This window comes from Martes martes (assembly GCF_963455335.1).
Source record: "Martes martes genome assembly, chromosome: 18".
Lineage (NCBI taxonomy): Eukaryota > Metazoa > Chordata > Mammalia > Carnivora > Mustelidae > Martes > Martes martes.
Window position 1 is genome coordinate 39,711,802 of NC_137906.1, and position 17,530 is coordinate 39,729,331.

General features: G+C 45.7%; 1 protein-coding gene across 1 annotated transcript in view; it reads left to right on the forward strand.

Annotated features, from left to right (window-relative positions):
- MEIOB (meiosis specific with OB-fold) overlaps positions 1–10,328 on the forward strand; it is a 28,801-nt gene extending 18,473 nt beyond the window's left edge. The window contains exons 10-14 of the mRNA XM_080830094.1: positions 738–839; positions 1,771–1,924; positions 5,025–5,208; positions 5,925–6,011; positions 9,933–10,328. Of these exons, the coding sequence (XP_080686220.1) occupies positions 738–839; positions 1,771–1,924; positions 5,025–5,208; positions 5,925–6,011; positions 9,933–10,043 (638 nt within the window). The 3' untranslated portion in view covers positions 10,044–10,328. The remainder of the gene's footprint in view (positions 1–737; positions 840–1,770; positions 1,925–5,024; positions 5,209–5,924; positions 6,012–9,932) is intronic.
- The last annotated feature ends 7,202 nt before the right edge of the window (positions 10,329–17,530 follow it).

Consider the following 17,530-nt stretch of genomic DNA (forward strand, 5'->3'; position numbering starts at 1 on the left):
TGTCCCAAGGCAAGCAGCAAGGCTTTCAAATACACTTAAAATTTTTTTTCCTGCTTAAAAAAGAAATATGTATAAAATTCAGAAAATACATAATAGCAAAAAGGGAAAACAACGAGCCCCTATAATCTCACCGTCTCGGAAGAGAATCGTTTCTCTTCCAGGTACTTGTGCATTCCTGTATGTATTTATGCCTTTTCAATTGAAAGGAAATTGCACCACATCATTCTATAAGCTGCTCTTTAACAATATCTGGTGTGTGTCTCTTGGTTTAGTAGACTACCGTATCACATTGCTCATTGGCTGCATCATATTCTATTTGACTATGTTTTCATATTAAAAATAACATTGAAGGGCGCCTAGTGTCTGACTCTTGATTTCGGCTCAGGTCTTAATCTCAGGGTCATGAGATCATGCCCTGCCTCTGGCTCCATGCTCAACGCAGAGTCTGCTTGAGATTCTCTCTCTAAATGCGTAAATAAGTAAATAAAATCTTGGGGTGTCTGGATGGCTCAGTCAGTTGAGCAGCCGACTCTCAGTTTCAGCTCAGGTCACGATCGGGGTCCTCGGATGGAGCCCCGTGTTGGGCCCGGCACTTAGCGGGGGTCTGCTTGGGACTCTCTTTCTCTCCCTCTGCCCTCCCCACTGCTTACATGTGTGCTCTCTCTCACATAAAGAAATCTTTAAAAAAAAGAAGTAATCAGTTGCTTTTCACTTATATTATGCATCTTTTATTTAAGATACCCCAGAAGCTAACACCCTGTTGAATTTTATAAGAGAAAATAGAGAAGCAAGTCCTCTGGGTGCTGAAATGGACAGTTACTTGAGAGAATCCGTAAATCGTAAGTGACCTTTAAATTATTGTTTTGTTTCACATAGTAGAAGATACCATATTCTTATCCTGTAACTGCTATATTTCCACTTTCTAAAAGGTTATTTAAAACGTTTAGAAGTTTTGGGGCACCTGGGTGGCTCAGTCAGTTGGGCGTTGACTCTTGGTTTTGGCTTTGGTCGTGATCTTGGGGGTGTAGGTTGGGCCCTGTGTGGCGCCCCGCACTCAGTACAGGGTCTGTCCAGGACTCTCTGCTCCTCCCTCTGCCCCCACACGCTCTCGCTGTCTCTGGAATAAATAAATAAATAATCCTCAGAGGTTTCTATAACCTTTTTCCAATCTAATGGAAGTTAAAAAAAATTGAGCTGACTGCCTTTTCTTACTTATTTTTAAGAATTATTTATATATTCTGGATATGAGTCCTTTGTCTCCTTTAAAGATTGCTGGCCTCTCCCACACTGAAGCTTGCCTTCCCACTCTTTTAATGGCATCTTCTGATGACCAGAAAGTCTCCGTTGACATAAAATGAATTAAATTTCTCATTCTTTCCTTTTTTTTGCTTATTATTTTTGGCTGTTATGTCTTTTTATATAATCAGTCTTAATACAGCAAATGTAATAATTTTTCTGTTACCTAACTGAAGCTATTACATGTTCTCATTTTTTAAAAGATTTTATTTATTTATTTGACAATGAGAGACACAGGAAGAGAGGGAACACAGCAGGGGGAGTGGGAGAAGGAGAAGCAGGCTTATCCCAGAGCGGGGAGCCCCATGCGGGGCTTGATTCCAGGACCCTGTGATCAGGACCTGAGCCAAAGGCAGAGGCTTAATGACTGAGCCACCCAGGCGGCCCTGAACTTTATAGTTTTTCTATTTAGATATAATCCGTTGGAATTCTTAGAATATATAGAGAGCCATGATAACTTCTTTTTATTTTCAGTAAATACAATAGTTGATGTCTACACAGTTGAGCAATTAAAGGTAAAAGCTTCGAAGAATGAAGGGAAAGCTGACCCTTTCTATGGCATTCTTTATGCTTACATTTCTACGCTGAACATTGATGATGACGCTGCGACAGTAGTTCGACACCAATGGTGAGCAGCCCGTATTGTCAGCAAGCTGCTTCTTATAAGAAATAAAGACCAACTATTGTTAGTAAATGTTAATCTCTATAAAAGTTAAAGCTGTTCTTTGACATAACAGTTATTATGTATGCTATTTTTTATTTTGTTTTTATTTTTTAATTTTTAATTTTTATTTTTTCAAAGATTTTTATTTATTTATTTGACAGAGAGAGACACAGTGAGAGGGAACACAAGCAGGGGGAGTGGGAGAGGGAGAAGCAGACTCCCCGCTGAGCAGGGAGCCCTATGTGGGCTGATCCCAGGCCGAAGGCAGGTGCTTAATGACTGAGCCACCCAGGCGTCCCATTTGTTATGTATTTTAAATAAATGTGTAAACAAATAACCCATACTGAAGTTTCCAAGGCAAACTATGTTGATTCAGAGGTTACAATTACTTTTCAAAGTAAAATTTGATTTGCTGTGTTTCTGTAATCCTAAAATATAAAGATATAATGGTGCCAGAAACTATTTTTTTTAAAGATTTTGTTTATTTATTTTAGAGAGATAGAGATAGAGAGAGCATGAGCTGGGAGAGGGGAAAGGGCAGAAGCAGACTCCCTGCTGAGCAGGGAGTCCACTCTGGAGCTTGAGCCCAGGACCCTGGGATCATGACCTTAGTTGAAGGTCGAAGCATGACCGACTGAGCCCCCCAGACACCCCTGCTTCCAGAAAGTTTTAAGTGAGATGACAAACGGTTGTTTTATAATATATTAGAATATTATTTTGGTTACTGTGTCCTATAGCAGTGCAAGGGACAGCATTTATTTATTTATTTATTTTAAATTTTATTTATTTATTTGACAGTGAGATCACAAGTAGGCAAAGAGGCAGGCAGAGAGAGAGGAAGGGAAGCAGGCTCCCTGCTGAGCAGAGAGCACGATGTGGGGCTCAATCCCAGGACCCTGGGATCATGACCTGAGCCGAAGGCAGAGGCTTTAACCCACTGAGCCACCCAGGCGCCCCAAGGGACAGCATTTAAAAACAACTATTTTCAGGGGCGCCTGCGTAGCTCACTCGGTTAGGCCTCTGCCTTCAGCTCAGGTCGTGATCTCAGGGTCCTGGGATCGAGTCTGGCATCGGGCTCTCTGCTCGGTGGGGAGCCTGCTCCCCGCCCGCCCCTGCCTCTGCCTGCCTCTGCCTGCCTCTCTGCCTACTTGTGGTCTCTCTCTCTGTCAAATAAATAAATAAAATCTTAAAAAAAATAAAAAATAATAAAAAATAAAGACAACTATTTTCAGCTGCATGGTAAATATGATTTAAGCCTCTCCTAGGTCAAAGTTAGTATCTAATTGTATGAAAAAAGTGAACCCCAGGGATTTAATAATATTAGCCAAAAGATGCTTGGCGAGAAACCTCTAAAATGTTACTGTGAAAGTCTATGAATTTTTGTAATTGAATATTTTACTGAGGGGTGGGTGCCTCGGTGGCTCAGTTAAGCATCCGAGTGTTGATTTCAGGTCTTAATCTCAGGGCTGAGAGTTCAAGCCCCACGTTGGGTTGGGCATGGAGCCTATTTAAAAAAAAAAAAAGAAAAGAAAATTTATTGAGATTGTTTTAGATTCACGTGGAGTTGTAAAAAATAATGCGGAGAGAACCCACACACTTTATCCACTTTCTCCCAATGGTAACATTTTATGAAACTATAGTATTACTTCATAGCCGGGATCCTGACATTAATTCAGTTTGGGGATTTTATTGAAATTTCACCACATCGACCTGCAGTCGTGCACGTGTGTGTGTGTGTGGGGTTCTATAGGGTTTTATCACATGTGTGGGTTTGTGTATCTACCACCATAGTCAAGATACTGACCTGTGGATTTTGAAAATACTTTATGATTTGCTATTAAAATTGAAAAAGACCAAAGCGGAGGCTGCTGTGTAAGTCAAATGTTTAGTTTTGGAAGAACATTTTTCAAAAACTTTTGAAAAATTTATTGTCTCCCTAATTTCTTCCTATGTCTTTAATATTGATATCTGAGGAAAAGCATCTGAAATTTACCTTAAAAGTGATCTGAGCCCAGACAGGAAAGCACTATCTTCAGATCACACCCTCTAGTATTTCTGTCCAAATTGGGTAAAGTAAGACCTGCCTCAAAACAGGGAATGGCGTGTCATCACCGCTTAGAGAGAGAAGATTGCCGTCACTAGCAGAACAAGAACATTCTGGGTGTGAACCTGACCCGCCTTAGGATTTTTCTATTGAGGTGCCCGAGGCCTACACAGAAGCATAGAGTGAGCATTCGTGGAACTCGGGCTTTCTAGGCACGAGACAGGATTCTTCCCTTAAAGCCCTGAGCTGGGGAGACCAGGCGGACCTACCCCCAGTAGGGAGGAATAGGACAGCATAGGATAGAGGTGTGGGGCTCACGCTGTTTAGAGCTGGGAAGGGGTGAAGGAAGGGAGCCTTAGCAGGGGCAGGGTGGGAGGCAGGGCGGTATATGTGCTGCCGAAGCGAGCACGGGAGGCAGGGCGGTAAAAATGGGATTGATTGCATGTTGTGATGTTCCTTATTTCGTATATCTGTCTGGTATCCTGCACCGTGCTGAGCACTCTGAAGTTATTCTGATTTAGACTTTTTTTAAAAGATTTTATTTATTTATTTGACAGAGAGAGAGATCACAAGTAGGCAGAGAGGCAGGCAGAGAGAGAGGGGGAAGCAAGTTCCCTGCTGAGCAGAGAGCCCGATGCAGGGCTCTATCCCAAGACCCTGAGATCATGACCTGAGCCGAACGCAGAGGCTTTAACCCGCTGGGCCACCCCAGCCCCCAATATAACTGATTAAGATTTTTAAGATTTTATTTATTTATTTGACAGACAGAGATCACAAGTAGGCAAAGAGGCAGGCAGAGAGAGAGAGGGGGAAGCAGGCTCGCCGCCGAGCAGAGAGCCCGATGAGGGGCCTAATCCCAGGACCCTGGGATCATGACCTGAGCCAAAGGCAGAGGCTTTAACCCACTGAGCCACCCAGGTGCCCTGATTAAGACTTTTAAAGGAGCACGGTTCTTCTGCTAGAGATCAAGTTGGGCATTTATGGCCTTCACATTTTATCCTTGTCTTTGTTTCTTTTCAGCTCAGGCTGTGGTTATGTAGTAAATGAAGCCTCCAGCACTTGTACTGCTTGCAACAAAAATTCTTTGGAATTTCGGTCTGTTTTTCTCAGCTTCCACTTGCTGATTGACCTCACGGACCACACAGGTACACTCCAGGCCTGCAGTCTCACGGGACGGGTTGCTGAGGAGACTTTAGGCTGCACCGTAAGTGATAGAAAGGAAGACATGTGTTGAAATAATTCCAGATTGAGTTCTCTTCCCCTCAAGTATAGGTTATTTCGGTGAAGAGTTGGTAGAAATGAAGGCGTTCATAAAGAGGTCTGGGGAAAAAACTCAAGCTTGATTTAAACATGCATTGTTTTTGTGAACAAATAATTGCATGTCGTGTGTTCAGATGACAGCTGATACCGCTGTCGGGGACAGCGGCCGGGGCTGTTGACCATGGGGCAGAAAGAAGACGATTTCTATAGTTGAGTAACAGTGTGCAGAGCACATTGGAGATGCTGATGTATTGAGGCAGAAGGAGGGTCTGGGGATGTTTCACTAGCCCGCTGGAGGAAGTCACCCCATAGGGAGTCAGAACACACACAGTGCCGTCCTCCGTCAGGGCCGCAGCTGACACTGGTGTGTGTGTGTGCGATGACAGGCTCTGGGTTTTTCTGTTAGCGCCAGCTCGTGCGGTTTGCCATTAGCCCCTAGCCCCACCAGTGTCAGGTTCTTAAGGGGAGTTTTCTGGGCTGAGCCACCTGACTGGTGTCAGAGATTCAGCTCGGAGACTTTCTGACCCTATCTCCTCCATGAAGACAACTGAGCTGTAATTACTAAAAGCAAAATTCCATTTTAGTGCGCAAAGCCAAGTTTCACATTGTTAAGAGGAGTTATTTATATGGATTTTGGAAATGTTTGTCTGTTTTAACCAGGTAAATGAGTTTCTTGCAATGACGGATGAACAGAAAACAGCACTGAAGTGGCAATTTCTTCTGGAAAGAAGCAAAATTTATTTAAAAGTTAGTGTATTTTACAGTACTATATTATTCTATATATTCAAGTAATAAGAAAATCCTAGAGTATGACCTAATAAACTAGGGAATTTGTTATTTTTAATAATGTCCAGTCCCAGATATGCAGAAGACTCTGGTTAATGTGGGAACAATGCAAGTAATTAGGTGTTTGTTTGCTTGTTTCATGTGGTATAAAAGGATTCCACATGACAGCAAAAGAATAGCCCAACATGGGCGTCTGGCTGACTCATTCGGTGGAGCATGTGACTCTTTTTAAAAAATTTTTTAAAATTTAAAATCAATTAATGTATAATATCTCATTTGTTTCAGGGGTACAGGTCTGGGATTCATCAGTCTTACGTAACACCCAGTGCTCACCACAACACAACCCAATGTCCATCACCCAGTTAACCCTATCCCTCACCCCAACCTCCAGCAACCCTCAGGTAGCATGTGACTCTTGATCTCAAGGTCGTGAGATCAAGCCCCACCTCCGGTGTAGAGATTACTTAAAAATAAAATCTTGGGGAAAAAAAAAAAAGAAATAGACCAACAAAGACAATATCTGTTATATTTAGTCCAAGGAGGGCCCTGGGCTGTAGAGTCAAAGCTGGTACCCCACCCCTGTCCCGCCCCTGTCCCGCCCATGGAGTAGTGCTCATCACCTCAGTGAGTAGCATCAGGTGGCACAGTCACATGCCTGGATGCAGGGGAGAGACAGGCTGGGTCTGAGTTCCAGCTCCACCACTCCTCAGCCTCTGTGACCCTCTGGAGCTCTGTGATCCTGCATCTCTAGTCGGAGCCCCGGAGCCCCGTTAGCAACACTTCAGTGTGGGAGGGTCACAGAATCTTTCGGATCAAAGGTGTGAAAAGGGAGGAGACCAACTCCTTTGTTTTGCAAATGCAGAAAAATGGAATCCAGAAATGTTGCTACTTACACCAGGTCACAGGTGAGATGGGCTACAGCCTACGCTCTCTCTCCTTCTATCAGTCTCAAGCGAGTCATATCTGTCAGTACTTACTGCACTAGAAGAATAATTTAAAACCTGTTCATGAGCCGACATTCCATTAACCGTCAGCAGTGATGTCATCCCATGCCCACAGCCTCTAGAGCACCGCGGTGTGTTCCTCCCAAGAGCGAGCGTGAGAAGGCAAATGGCACTTAGTATAATCACGAAAATAGTTGGCATCTCTGGGGTACTCTGCAGAGTCTCGGGGAGCACTGTACCCGCTCCAGCTAAGCCTCAGAAACCGCGGTGCCCACTTCCCAGCGCTTCTTTCCGTGGGGCCTTAAGCACGTCTGAGTGGGTTGCAGGTGTGGAGTTACCCATGGGCTCCCTGATATTCCTAGCACATTGGTTTGAGGCCTCTTTATTGCTAGGCTGGAGGGGGATTGCAGGAACATACTGGATCTCTTCCGCCATTAGCATGGATCCCTCTGCGTACTGTCTGTCCCAGAGCGAATATACTCAGATCTCTGACCAACTTCGCTTCCCTCCAGACAAGAGGTGCCAGTGCTAATGCGTTTGATCAGTTTAAATCCATGGCAGGTTCCTTATAGTTTCCCTAACTTGATCTAAACATAACAAGAAATTGCTCTCAAAAAGGGGGACATGATACCTTTCCAAAGGATTTGTTTAAAAGGTATTTAAGTCAGATTGAACAGATTTTAAGCATATATAAAAGGATTCTATCACAAAATAAAGATCATGATAATCTAACAATTTCAATTGTTTTATTTAATTTATTTTTTATAGAATTTACAAATATATTTTATTTATTTACTTGACACAGAGAGAAAGAGAGAGAGAGAAAGTGAGAGAGACCAGAAGCAGGAGCAGCAGCAGAGGCAGAGGGAGAAGCAAGGAGCCTGACACAGACTTGATCCCAGGACCCTGCGATCGCAGCCTGAACCAAAGGCAGATGCTTCACTGACTGAGCCACACAGGCATCCAACAATTTCAGTTATTTTAAATCAGTTAAAATAGAACATGTGATAAAAAGTAGGAACTCATGTCGTTCTGCTAATATGACAAAAAAACAAAGTATTGCTATAGGGATGGGCCATTTTGTATACTTATCATATTTCAACTAAAAACAATGGCTGCTGGGGCGCCTCGTTGGTTTAGTCAGTGAAGCGTCTGCCTTCGGCTCAGGTCATGATCTCAAGGTCCTGGGATCGAGTCCCACATTGGGCTCTCTGCTCAGCGGGGAGTCTGCTTCTCCCTCTGCCTCTGTCCCTCCTCCCTGCTCATGCTCTCTCTCTCTCTCTCTCTCAAATAAATAAATAAAATCCTGGGCGCCTGGGGGGCTCAGTGGGTTAAGCCGCTGCCTTCGGCTCAGGTCATGATCTCAGGGTCCTGGGATCGAGTCCCGCATCGGGCTCTCTGCTCAGCAGGGAGCCTGCTTCCCTCTCTCTCTCTCTCTGCCTGCCTCTCTGTCTACTTGTGATCTCTCTCTGTCAAATAAATAAATAAAATCTTAAAAAAATAATAAATAAATAAATAAAATCCTTAAAAAATGGCTACTTAAAATGGTTCAGTTGGAGGGATTTCAAAGCAATGTACTTTAGTATCTTTTTTAAATGACTGACTTATTTATTAGAGCATGAGTGGAGGGAGTAGCGGAGGGAGGGAATCTCGAGCAGACCCCCTCTGACTGGAGCTCAAGGCTTCCAGGACCCTGAGATCATGACCTGAGCTGAAACCAAGAGTCTGACGCTCAACGAACTGAGCCACCCAGGTGCCCTGGTATTTTAATGTTTTAAAACACATGGTGATATAAACACAGGTCCTTGTAAGTCTGATATTAGTGTCAGAGAATGATTTCCGAAAAGGGTAAAACCATGACTCACACAAAAATAAAATGAACGTATCAAAGATTTAATTCATTAACCAGTGAAGCAAGTAGGAAGGGGTTCTTAAAAAACAAATTCAAAAAAGATTTGAAAGAGTAGACACAGAGGCTGACAGCAGTGCTGAACTGGGGTTCTATGTAGATAGCAAAACCCGCCTCTTCCCCCGGGAGAGCTGACTGTGTCTTCACACGGACAGGATTCCTTTGGATTTCCCTGAGTAGGACTGTGCTTTGCATCACTATCTGTTTTCTACAACATACTGTGGAGAACAGCTCAGCCATGGCCAGGACAGAGGCCGAGCCCTGCAGAATGAGGTCACCCTGACTGTACGGGGGTGGGGGGGTGCTCCACTGAAAGACGCCCGCTTATCCTCATCGCCCACCTCGGCCTTTCGGTGTTTCCTGACATTCATCTGTGTTTTCCTGTTAGTCTTTGAAATTAGCATGGCCAACTAACATGTCCTTCCACTCTGTACTAAATAAAACATCGATGAAAGTGCTTTGTTAAATGTCAAGAATAAGACATTGTTCTTAACAAACTGCATTATCACATCCCTGGAGCCTACCAGACTTAGGTGACTACCACAGGTTAACACTGTCACAGCTGCTAGTTTGAACACATTTTATTTTTACATATAACTTCTCTATTTGTTGATTTAAGTCATCTCTACACCCAACGTGGGGCTCGAACTCATGACCGGGAGAGTGAGAGTGGCATGGTCTTCCAACGGAGCCTAGGCCAGCGTCCGCTTGAACACACTTTGTACCCTTCTTTTGTATGTGTTGGGTTTGAAACTTCAACTTCCCTACCAAAGAGAAATGTCATGAGAAAAATAACACAGATTTTTACAAAATTACCGTCAGGAGCCAGATAGGTCATTTCCCTCCCCAACTCCCCTGATGTGAACCCTCTCCCTCATCTTACAGCGGTCACTAGAATTGACGCTCACACCTGCAAAACAGCTCGTCGTGGTTCTCTACTGCATTCTCTGCTGTGGTCACTGGTTTTCAACTTTATATACACAGTGATTTTAAAAATTAACTCCTCGTCTCTCTCTTTTCTCCCTACAGTTTTTTTTATCACACCGAGCGAGGGGCGGATTGAGAATCAGTGTGCTCTCATGCAAGCTGGCAGACCCTCTTGAGGCAAGTAGGAGCTTGTCTGGGCAAGGAAAAATTTAAAACAAGATACTTTAAACTCTGGACAAGAACATGAGTTTCCATTCTCTTGAGAGTGGAAAATGAGTTTGAAAACTGTGGATAAAATTGTATTTTGTTCAAAGGTGGTAAAAATGTTTCTATAAATTGTTATTATGTGTCCTTCTGGAGCTGGTTTGGGGGTAAGTCTTAAAATCTCTCATCCACCCCAGCTCCTTTCTTAGAAGGCCTTTTTGACTGATTTTGCCCTCGCTTCCCAAGTCGGAAAATGTGTGCGGAAGTTAATAAACATGTTTAATCTTCCCCCACAGATATCAGTGATTTTTTAAGCCCATTTCCTCTTTGTCTTGTTTCCCTGGGGAAAGATCAGAACCTCCTAAAATGACCTCCCTAGAGCTTGGTGGTGCCTGAGGCTGCTCTCCCGGAGCTGCTGGGGCACGGGCAAGGGCCTCTTGGCGGCTCGGGGTGGGAACAGGGGAAGCCCAAGGCCGCAGGCAGTGCCGGGGAGCAGCGTTGAACCCCGAAGAGCTTCTCCGAGCCTTGCCTTCTCTGCGGACACATGGGGCCACCCAGCGCTTGTGAAGACTGGCTGCCATAGGGGTGAGGTGGGTGAGTCTGAATCACCTGGGAGGAGACCGGCCTCAAACGAGCTCGGAGTGGCGCCGGCCTGGGACCTGGAAGCGCAGGCGGCTCTGCCAGGACGCCCCGGCCTCCCGCGCCGCACTGGTCCTGGCTGTGGCCCGGAGCACCGTGCTCAGCCCCACACCGTGCCGAGTCACCTGCTGCAGGACGCGGGTTTTCCAGCACGGTCGCTGCCGGCCCACAGTCTGGGAGGTTTGGCGTTGCCAGCACCCGCCACAGGAGAAAAAGAACACAAAGTAAGTATCTGAAACTCTTTCTCACAAAGCTCGTGTTGGGAGATAAACGTGTCAGCAGTGTTGTCTCTGGCTTTTACCATCGGCAGCCGTGTCGGAGGGGCACGAGTGGACCCTAGTGTGTCCGCATTGTAGTAATGAGTGAGGCAAGGCAGGACTTGACCTAGGTGTGCAGATGGCGGTGCGCCCCATGAAGAGCTTCCTTTCGCCCTCCCCTGGGGCAGGGTGTGCGTGAGTTAAGCAGGGTGACTCCAGAAGAGAAGGAAGGTGGCAGAGTGGTGGGGCGGGAGGGTTGGGCTGCGGAGGAGAGAGAAGTGGGGGCCTGCCTGGTGGTCACATTCACACTCTCTGCTGATTAAGCAAGAACGGGTGTCCAAGAGCAGAGGAGACCAGGAAGGACACCTGGCCCGGGTGGTGTGTCAGGAATGGCTATGCCAGACCTCCTGGTGCCCTACCTTGGCCAGCGGGTCCCAAAGCACCAATGCCTGGACCACAGGCGTTGGTACCAGCTGTGTGGGCTCCTGCCATCTGCCCTATGGCCTCAGCAGCATAATACAGATGCCTAATATAGGCATTCTCAAATTAGGCCTTTATGTCATACCCAGTGTTCCTCAGCCACAGCTGTGGGCCCTAGCAGTGCCGTGGAGGGCTCTGAACAGCCTCTTCACTGCTACCTTGGTGACCTCTCAGTCCGCCAGCATTTAACCAAGGAAACCCCATGCGCGTAGCTGGAGGGGCCCCCCCATTGCTGATTTCATCTGACACCCTAGGAATCTACAGGCTCGGTGTCAGGCCACACTGAATCAAAGGGGCTTCCCAAGATTAACTTACACAGTTATGAAATGGAGATGACAGATTGGTTGATTTCTAAAATCTGGCTGTAGATTAGCCAGAATTCACGCACTCAGAGGCATGACGAAAGCAGCGTCCCACTCCATCGCTACAGACGCCGCGGGTCCCTGTCCAGCGGCTCCGCTTGCCGCGGCCCTCCAGGAGCTGCTTTTCCCGTCCTGGCATCTTCCCATCTGCAGGTTTGCTTTGCTTTATGTAAATAGTGCGGTGACCGTATGATTCTTCCTGATCTACTCGTGGTTGCTTTCGGTAAGGTTCTCCTTTCCTAATTTTGCTGTGCACGTGGCAGAATATGTGATACGCTTCACATAAAATCGATCATTTTACCATTTTTAGGTGTACAATTGAATGGCCTTAAATACATTCACAGTGTTGTGCAACCATCACCACATCCATCTCCGGAACTTTCTCATCTTCCCAAACGGACACTCTGTCCCCGTTAGACAGTCGCTCTCTATCTCCGCTTCTCCAGCCCCTGGTAACCTCTGAGCTGCTTCACGTCCGTGAGCTTGGCGGCTCTGGGTACTTCCTGTGAGACCTTCTGTGCTGGCTTCTTTCTCTGGCGTGGTGTGTTTGAGGCCCACCCGTGTCGCAGCAGCTGTCAGTGCGTCCTTGTGGTTGAGGGGTTTCCCGCCATGTGGACAAACATTTTGTTCACCCACTCGTCTGTTTGTGGACATCTGGGCTGTCTTCACCTTTTGGCTCTTGTGATTGGCCAGTTACAGCACTGTGAGCATGTGCTTATAAGCGCCCTCCATTTTGTGTGTCTTTCCTGTCGTATGTATTCATCTTTCTTTGTTAAAATGTACAGTTTGCAAGTACAGGACACTCTATATCTGTTTACGCTTAATACTTTGTAATAAACCTTTTTACGTGATTCAATATTTGAGCTAACTTTAATGGCTATATATCATTTCATTCATTATATAAACGTAGGTAGTGAATGTAATCAATCCAATACTGTTAGACATTTAAGATGTTCCCCATTTGTTACTATTGGAAACAACAGCTGTAGCTGAATTTTTGTCCACATTCTTTTTTTAAAAAATTTTATTCATTTTTTAAAATTTCTTTTCAGTGTTTCAGAATTCATTGTTTATGCAGCACACCCAGTGCTCCATGCCATCCGTGCCCTCCATAATGCCCACCACCAGGCTCACCCAACCTCCCACCCCGCTCCTCTCCAAAACCCTCAGTTAGTTCCTCAGAGTCCACAGTCTCTCATGGTTCCTCTCTCCCTGCGATTTCCCCCAACTCCCTTCTCTCCATCTCCCCATGTCCTCCGTGTTATTCCTTATGCTCCACAAATAAGCAAAACCATATGGTAATTGACTCTCTCTGCTTGACTTATCTCATTGAGCATAATCTCTTCCAGTCCCATCCACGTTGATACAAAAGTTGGGTATTCATCCTTTCTGATGGAGGCATCATAGTCCGTAGTGTATATGGACCACATCTTCCTTATCCATTTGTCTGTTGAAGGGCATCTTGGCTCTTTCCACAGTTTGGCAACTGTGGCCATTGCTGCTATGAACATTTGGGGTACAGATGGCCCTTCTTTTCACACATCTGTATCTTCGGGATAAATACCCAGTAGTGCAACTGTAGGGTCACAGGGAAGCTCTATTTTTAATTTCTTTTTTTTTTAATTTTATTTTTTTTAAAGATTTTATTTATTTATTTGACAGAGATCACAAGTAGGCAGAGAGGCAGGCAGAGAGAGGAGGAAGCAGGCTTCCTGCTGAGCAGAGAGCCCGATGTGGGGCTTGATCCCAGGACCCTGGGATCATGACCTGAGCCGAAGGCAGAGGCTTTAACCCACTGAGCCACCCAGGCGCCCCTCTATTTTTAATTTCTTAAGGAATCTCCACACTGTTTTCCAAAGTGGCTGCACCAGCTTGCATTCCCACCAACAGTGTAAGAGGGTTCCCCTTTCTCCACATCCTTGCCAACACCCGTGGTTTACTGTCTTGTTGATTTTGGCCATTCTCACTGGTGTAAGGTGATATCTCAGTGTGGTTTTGATTTGAATCTCCCTGATGGCTAGTGATGATGAACGTTTTTCATGTGTCTGATAGCCATTTGTCTGTCTTCATTGGAGAATTGTCTGTTCATGTCTTCTGCCAATTTTTTGACATGATTGTCTGTGTTGTGTGTGTTGAGTTTGAGGAGTTCTTTATAGATCCTGGATATCAGCCCTTTGTCGTGTCATTTGCGAATATCTTCTCCCATTCCGTGGGTTGCCTCTTCATTTTGTTGACTGTTTCCTTTACTGTGCAGAAGTTTTTGATGTCGGTGAAATCCCAAAAGTCATTTTCTTGGGATAAGTTCTGACATTAAGTTGCTATAATAATGTGAATAGCTAACGTAATTGAGTGCTTTCCGTGGGACAGACACTGTAATAATAGACACTTACAGTACCAAATTTATGATTTTATTATTTTTTTGAAGATTTTATTTATTTGACAGAGAGAGCACAAGCAGGGGGAGGAGCAGAGGGAGAAACAGACTCCCCACTGAGCAGGGCACCCCACACGGGGCTCGATCTCAGGACCCTGGGATCATGACTGAGCCAAAGGCAGATGCTTAACTGACTGAGCCACCCAGGCGCCCCTCCTACTCAGTTTATACAAGGACTGTTAGTTTGCCCATTTTACAGATGGGACCTGAAGGCCCAGCTGCAGGAGTTGAAATAGAGGTGATTGCGTGGGCAGGCTATTACCGTAGGCTCCCACTCCACGTGCTGCTTCCTCCGGCTCTGAGCTTCTCCATCTGTGGGTCTCCTTTTGTAAACAGGGATAATAATACTAACATCTCTTGGTGACTGTCAAGACTGAGCACATGCATGTATGTCAAGGACTTAGACTCACATGCCCAGTACATGATCAGGGAGTATGTTACTGTAAATGTTGAAGGAGAGCAGTTTCACTGCCGCTCATATCTGACAATATGTTTGTTGTGTGAATCCTATTCTGGTTTTGTAGTTTGATTTTTTTTTTTCTATAGTTGATTTTTTTTTTTTTTAAGTAGACTCCACGCCCAAGGTGTGGCTTGAACTCATGACCCCAGGATTAAGAGTTGTGTGCTCGGGGCCCCTCGGTGGCTCAGTCAGTTGAGCGTCCGACTCCTGGTTTTGGCTCAGGTCGTGATCTCAGGATCTTGAGATCAAGGCCTGCGTTGGGCTCAGCGCTCAGCACAGGGTCTGCTTGAGATCCTCTCTCCCTCTTCCCCTGCCCTCTCCCTCATGCTCTCCCATATGGTCTCTCTCTCTCAAATAAATAAATAAGTCTTGGGGAAAAAAAAAGTGTTCTGTGCTCTACCAACTGGGCCAGCCAGGCACCCCTATAGTTGAGTTATAGTTACAATTACTCTTTCCCTTTAAAATATATGAAAGCTTTTAGCATATTTGAATTTATCATATTGAAAAGAAATATAAAACTTACCTGAAATCAAGGATACTACACCAACATTGATACCACAGATGTCACAGATGTGCCCAATAGTCTCATCAAAACAATAACTAAGTACAAAAATATTGAAAGATGGTAGCCTCACTATTAATGAAAGACACGCAAATTAGAATGACCACAGCCATAGGGAAGCCTGGGTGGCTCAGGTGGTTTAAGCGTCTGATTCTTGGTTTTGGCTCAGGTCCTGATCTCAGGGTTGTGAGACAGATCCCTGTCTGCTCCAGGCTCAGCGGGGAGCCTGCTCGAGAGTCTCTCCCTCTGCCTCCACCCCCTTCCCACCCCATGCTCTCTTTCTCTCTAAAAATAAATAAATCTTTTAAAAAAGTGATTATAGCCATGATACCAGCATTGGGTAGGTGTGCATAAAAAGGTATTTTTACACACGTCAAGTACAAATTTGTGTGTCACTTTCCCGTGGCAATTTGGCCAATTATTTATTTAAGATTTTATTTAATTTAATTTTATTTATTTATTTGACAGACAGAGATCACAAGCAGGCAGAGGTGGGTCGGGAAGCAGGCTCCCCGCTGAGCAGAGAGCCCGATGTGGGGCTCGATCCCAGGACCCCGAGATCATGACCTGAACCAAGGCAGAGGCTTAATCCACCGTGCCACCCAGGTGCCCTGCAAATACATAATTTAAAGTGCAGACCACTTAACTGATTTCACATCTATGCCTTTCCCTAGGGAAGTAAACAAATGTCACATGATGTAAGTGGAGGACGTCCCGTACATCCATCACTGTTTCTTTTTTTTTTTTTTTTTTTTAATTTTTTTTTTATTTGACAGAGAGAGGGATCACAAGTAGACAGAGAGGCAGGCAGAGAGAGAGAGGAGGAAGCAGGCTCCCTGCTGAGCAGAGAGCCCGATGCGGGGCTCGATCCCAGGACCCTGAGATCATGACCTGAGCCGAAGGCAGAGGCTTAACCCACTGAGCCACCCAGGCGCCCCTCCATCACTGTTTCTGACAGGACAACGTTTGAAAGCTGTGCGGCCTGTAGGGGAATGTTGGGCCCCACCCAGATCCCCTGACCCCGCAGGCACACACCTATCCCTCAGCTTCTCTGAGGGGGACAGTTACCTGGGGGACGTTATGGGAGGGGTGGGGAGCAGATGTCGACAGTGACTTCCCCTTGGGATGGTCAGTGGACTGACGCTCATCTCTAGCTCTGAGACCGCCACGCTCTTTCTCCGTTGGCTCTCTGCCCTTTCTGCTTCCTCTGCACTTTTGTCCTGAGAGTGCTCCCTCAGTAAACCACCTGGACAAGAACCCCACCTTGGCTCGGCCTCTGGGATACTCAGTCTAGGACACAGCCTTAAAAAGGATTATGAAAACCTATATTTACCAGCCTGGAAAGATGCTCACAGTATATTAAGTGGATGTAGTATACTCACTTTTTGTAAAAACCTAGTGAACATTAAAAAAAAGTGCAGAAGGGGCGCCTGGGTGGCTCAGTGGGTTAAAGCCTCTGTCTTCGGCTCAGGTCATGATTCCGGGTCCTGGGATCGAGCCCCGCATCGGGCTCTCTGCTCAGCGGGGAGCCAGCTTCCTCCTCCTCTCCCTCTCTCTCTCTGCCTGCCTCTTTGCCTGCCACATAAATAGATAAAATCTTTTTTTTAAAAAAAAGAAGAACACGTGAAGCCATACAGTCTACATGAACTAATATATTATGGAATTTTTTTCTTAAGTGTGGTAATGGTATTGTATCTGTATAGGAGAAGGTTCTTATCCTTAGGAGATGCATACTGGAAGGGTAGAGTGTTTCTGCAGCTCATGTCTGGTTTTCCAGCCCAAGTGTGTTCAGGCGTATCTGTATGTGGAGAGAGACCGAGTGTGAAGTGAGAGAGGAGAAACATACCAATGTTAACAATTACTGAAGGGTGCGTGGAGTTCACCGTATCAGTCTTTCAACTTCTTAGCAGGTTTAAATTTATTCAGAATAAAAAGTTGGGGGGAAATGTGGCTCCTGGGCACTAGGGTTACTGTGATTTTTAGCAAGATCAGAAATTGTGGGAATTGGTGTCTCTGTTTTTTGTTCTTGAAGCCAAGGACTTTGTGTGCCGCACCTGCAATGCTCTTGTCAGCTGTTTGTGCCAAAGCTCGTGCCACCACCATGGGGAACACTGAGCTACATGGGAGCTGGTTTGTGCTGTCCAAGGGGGCCGCTGTGAACCTGCTCCTGCCTCACACCTTTTGGCTCACTCTGAAGCCCGGCAGCGTGGCGGACTCGTCTCAGCGGGACCTCGTGTCTGCTGGTTAGACAAATACATGCTCAGTTATGGGCCCCCTTCAGCCGGCTCTTCCGCCGCAGGGA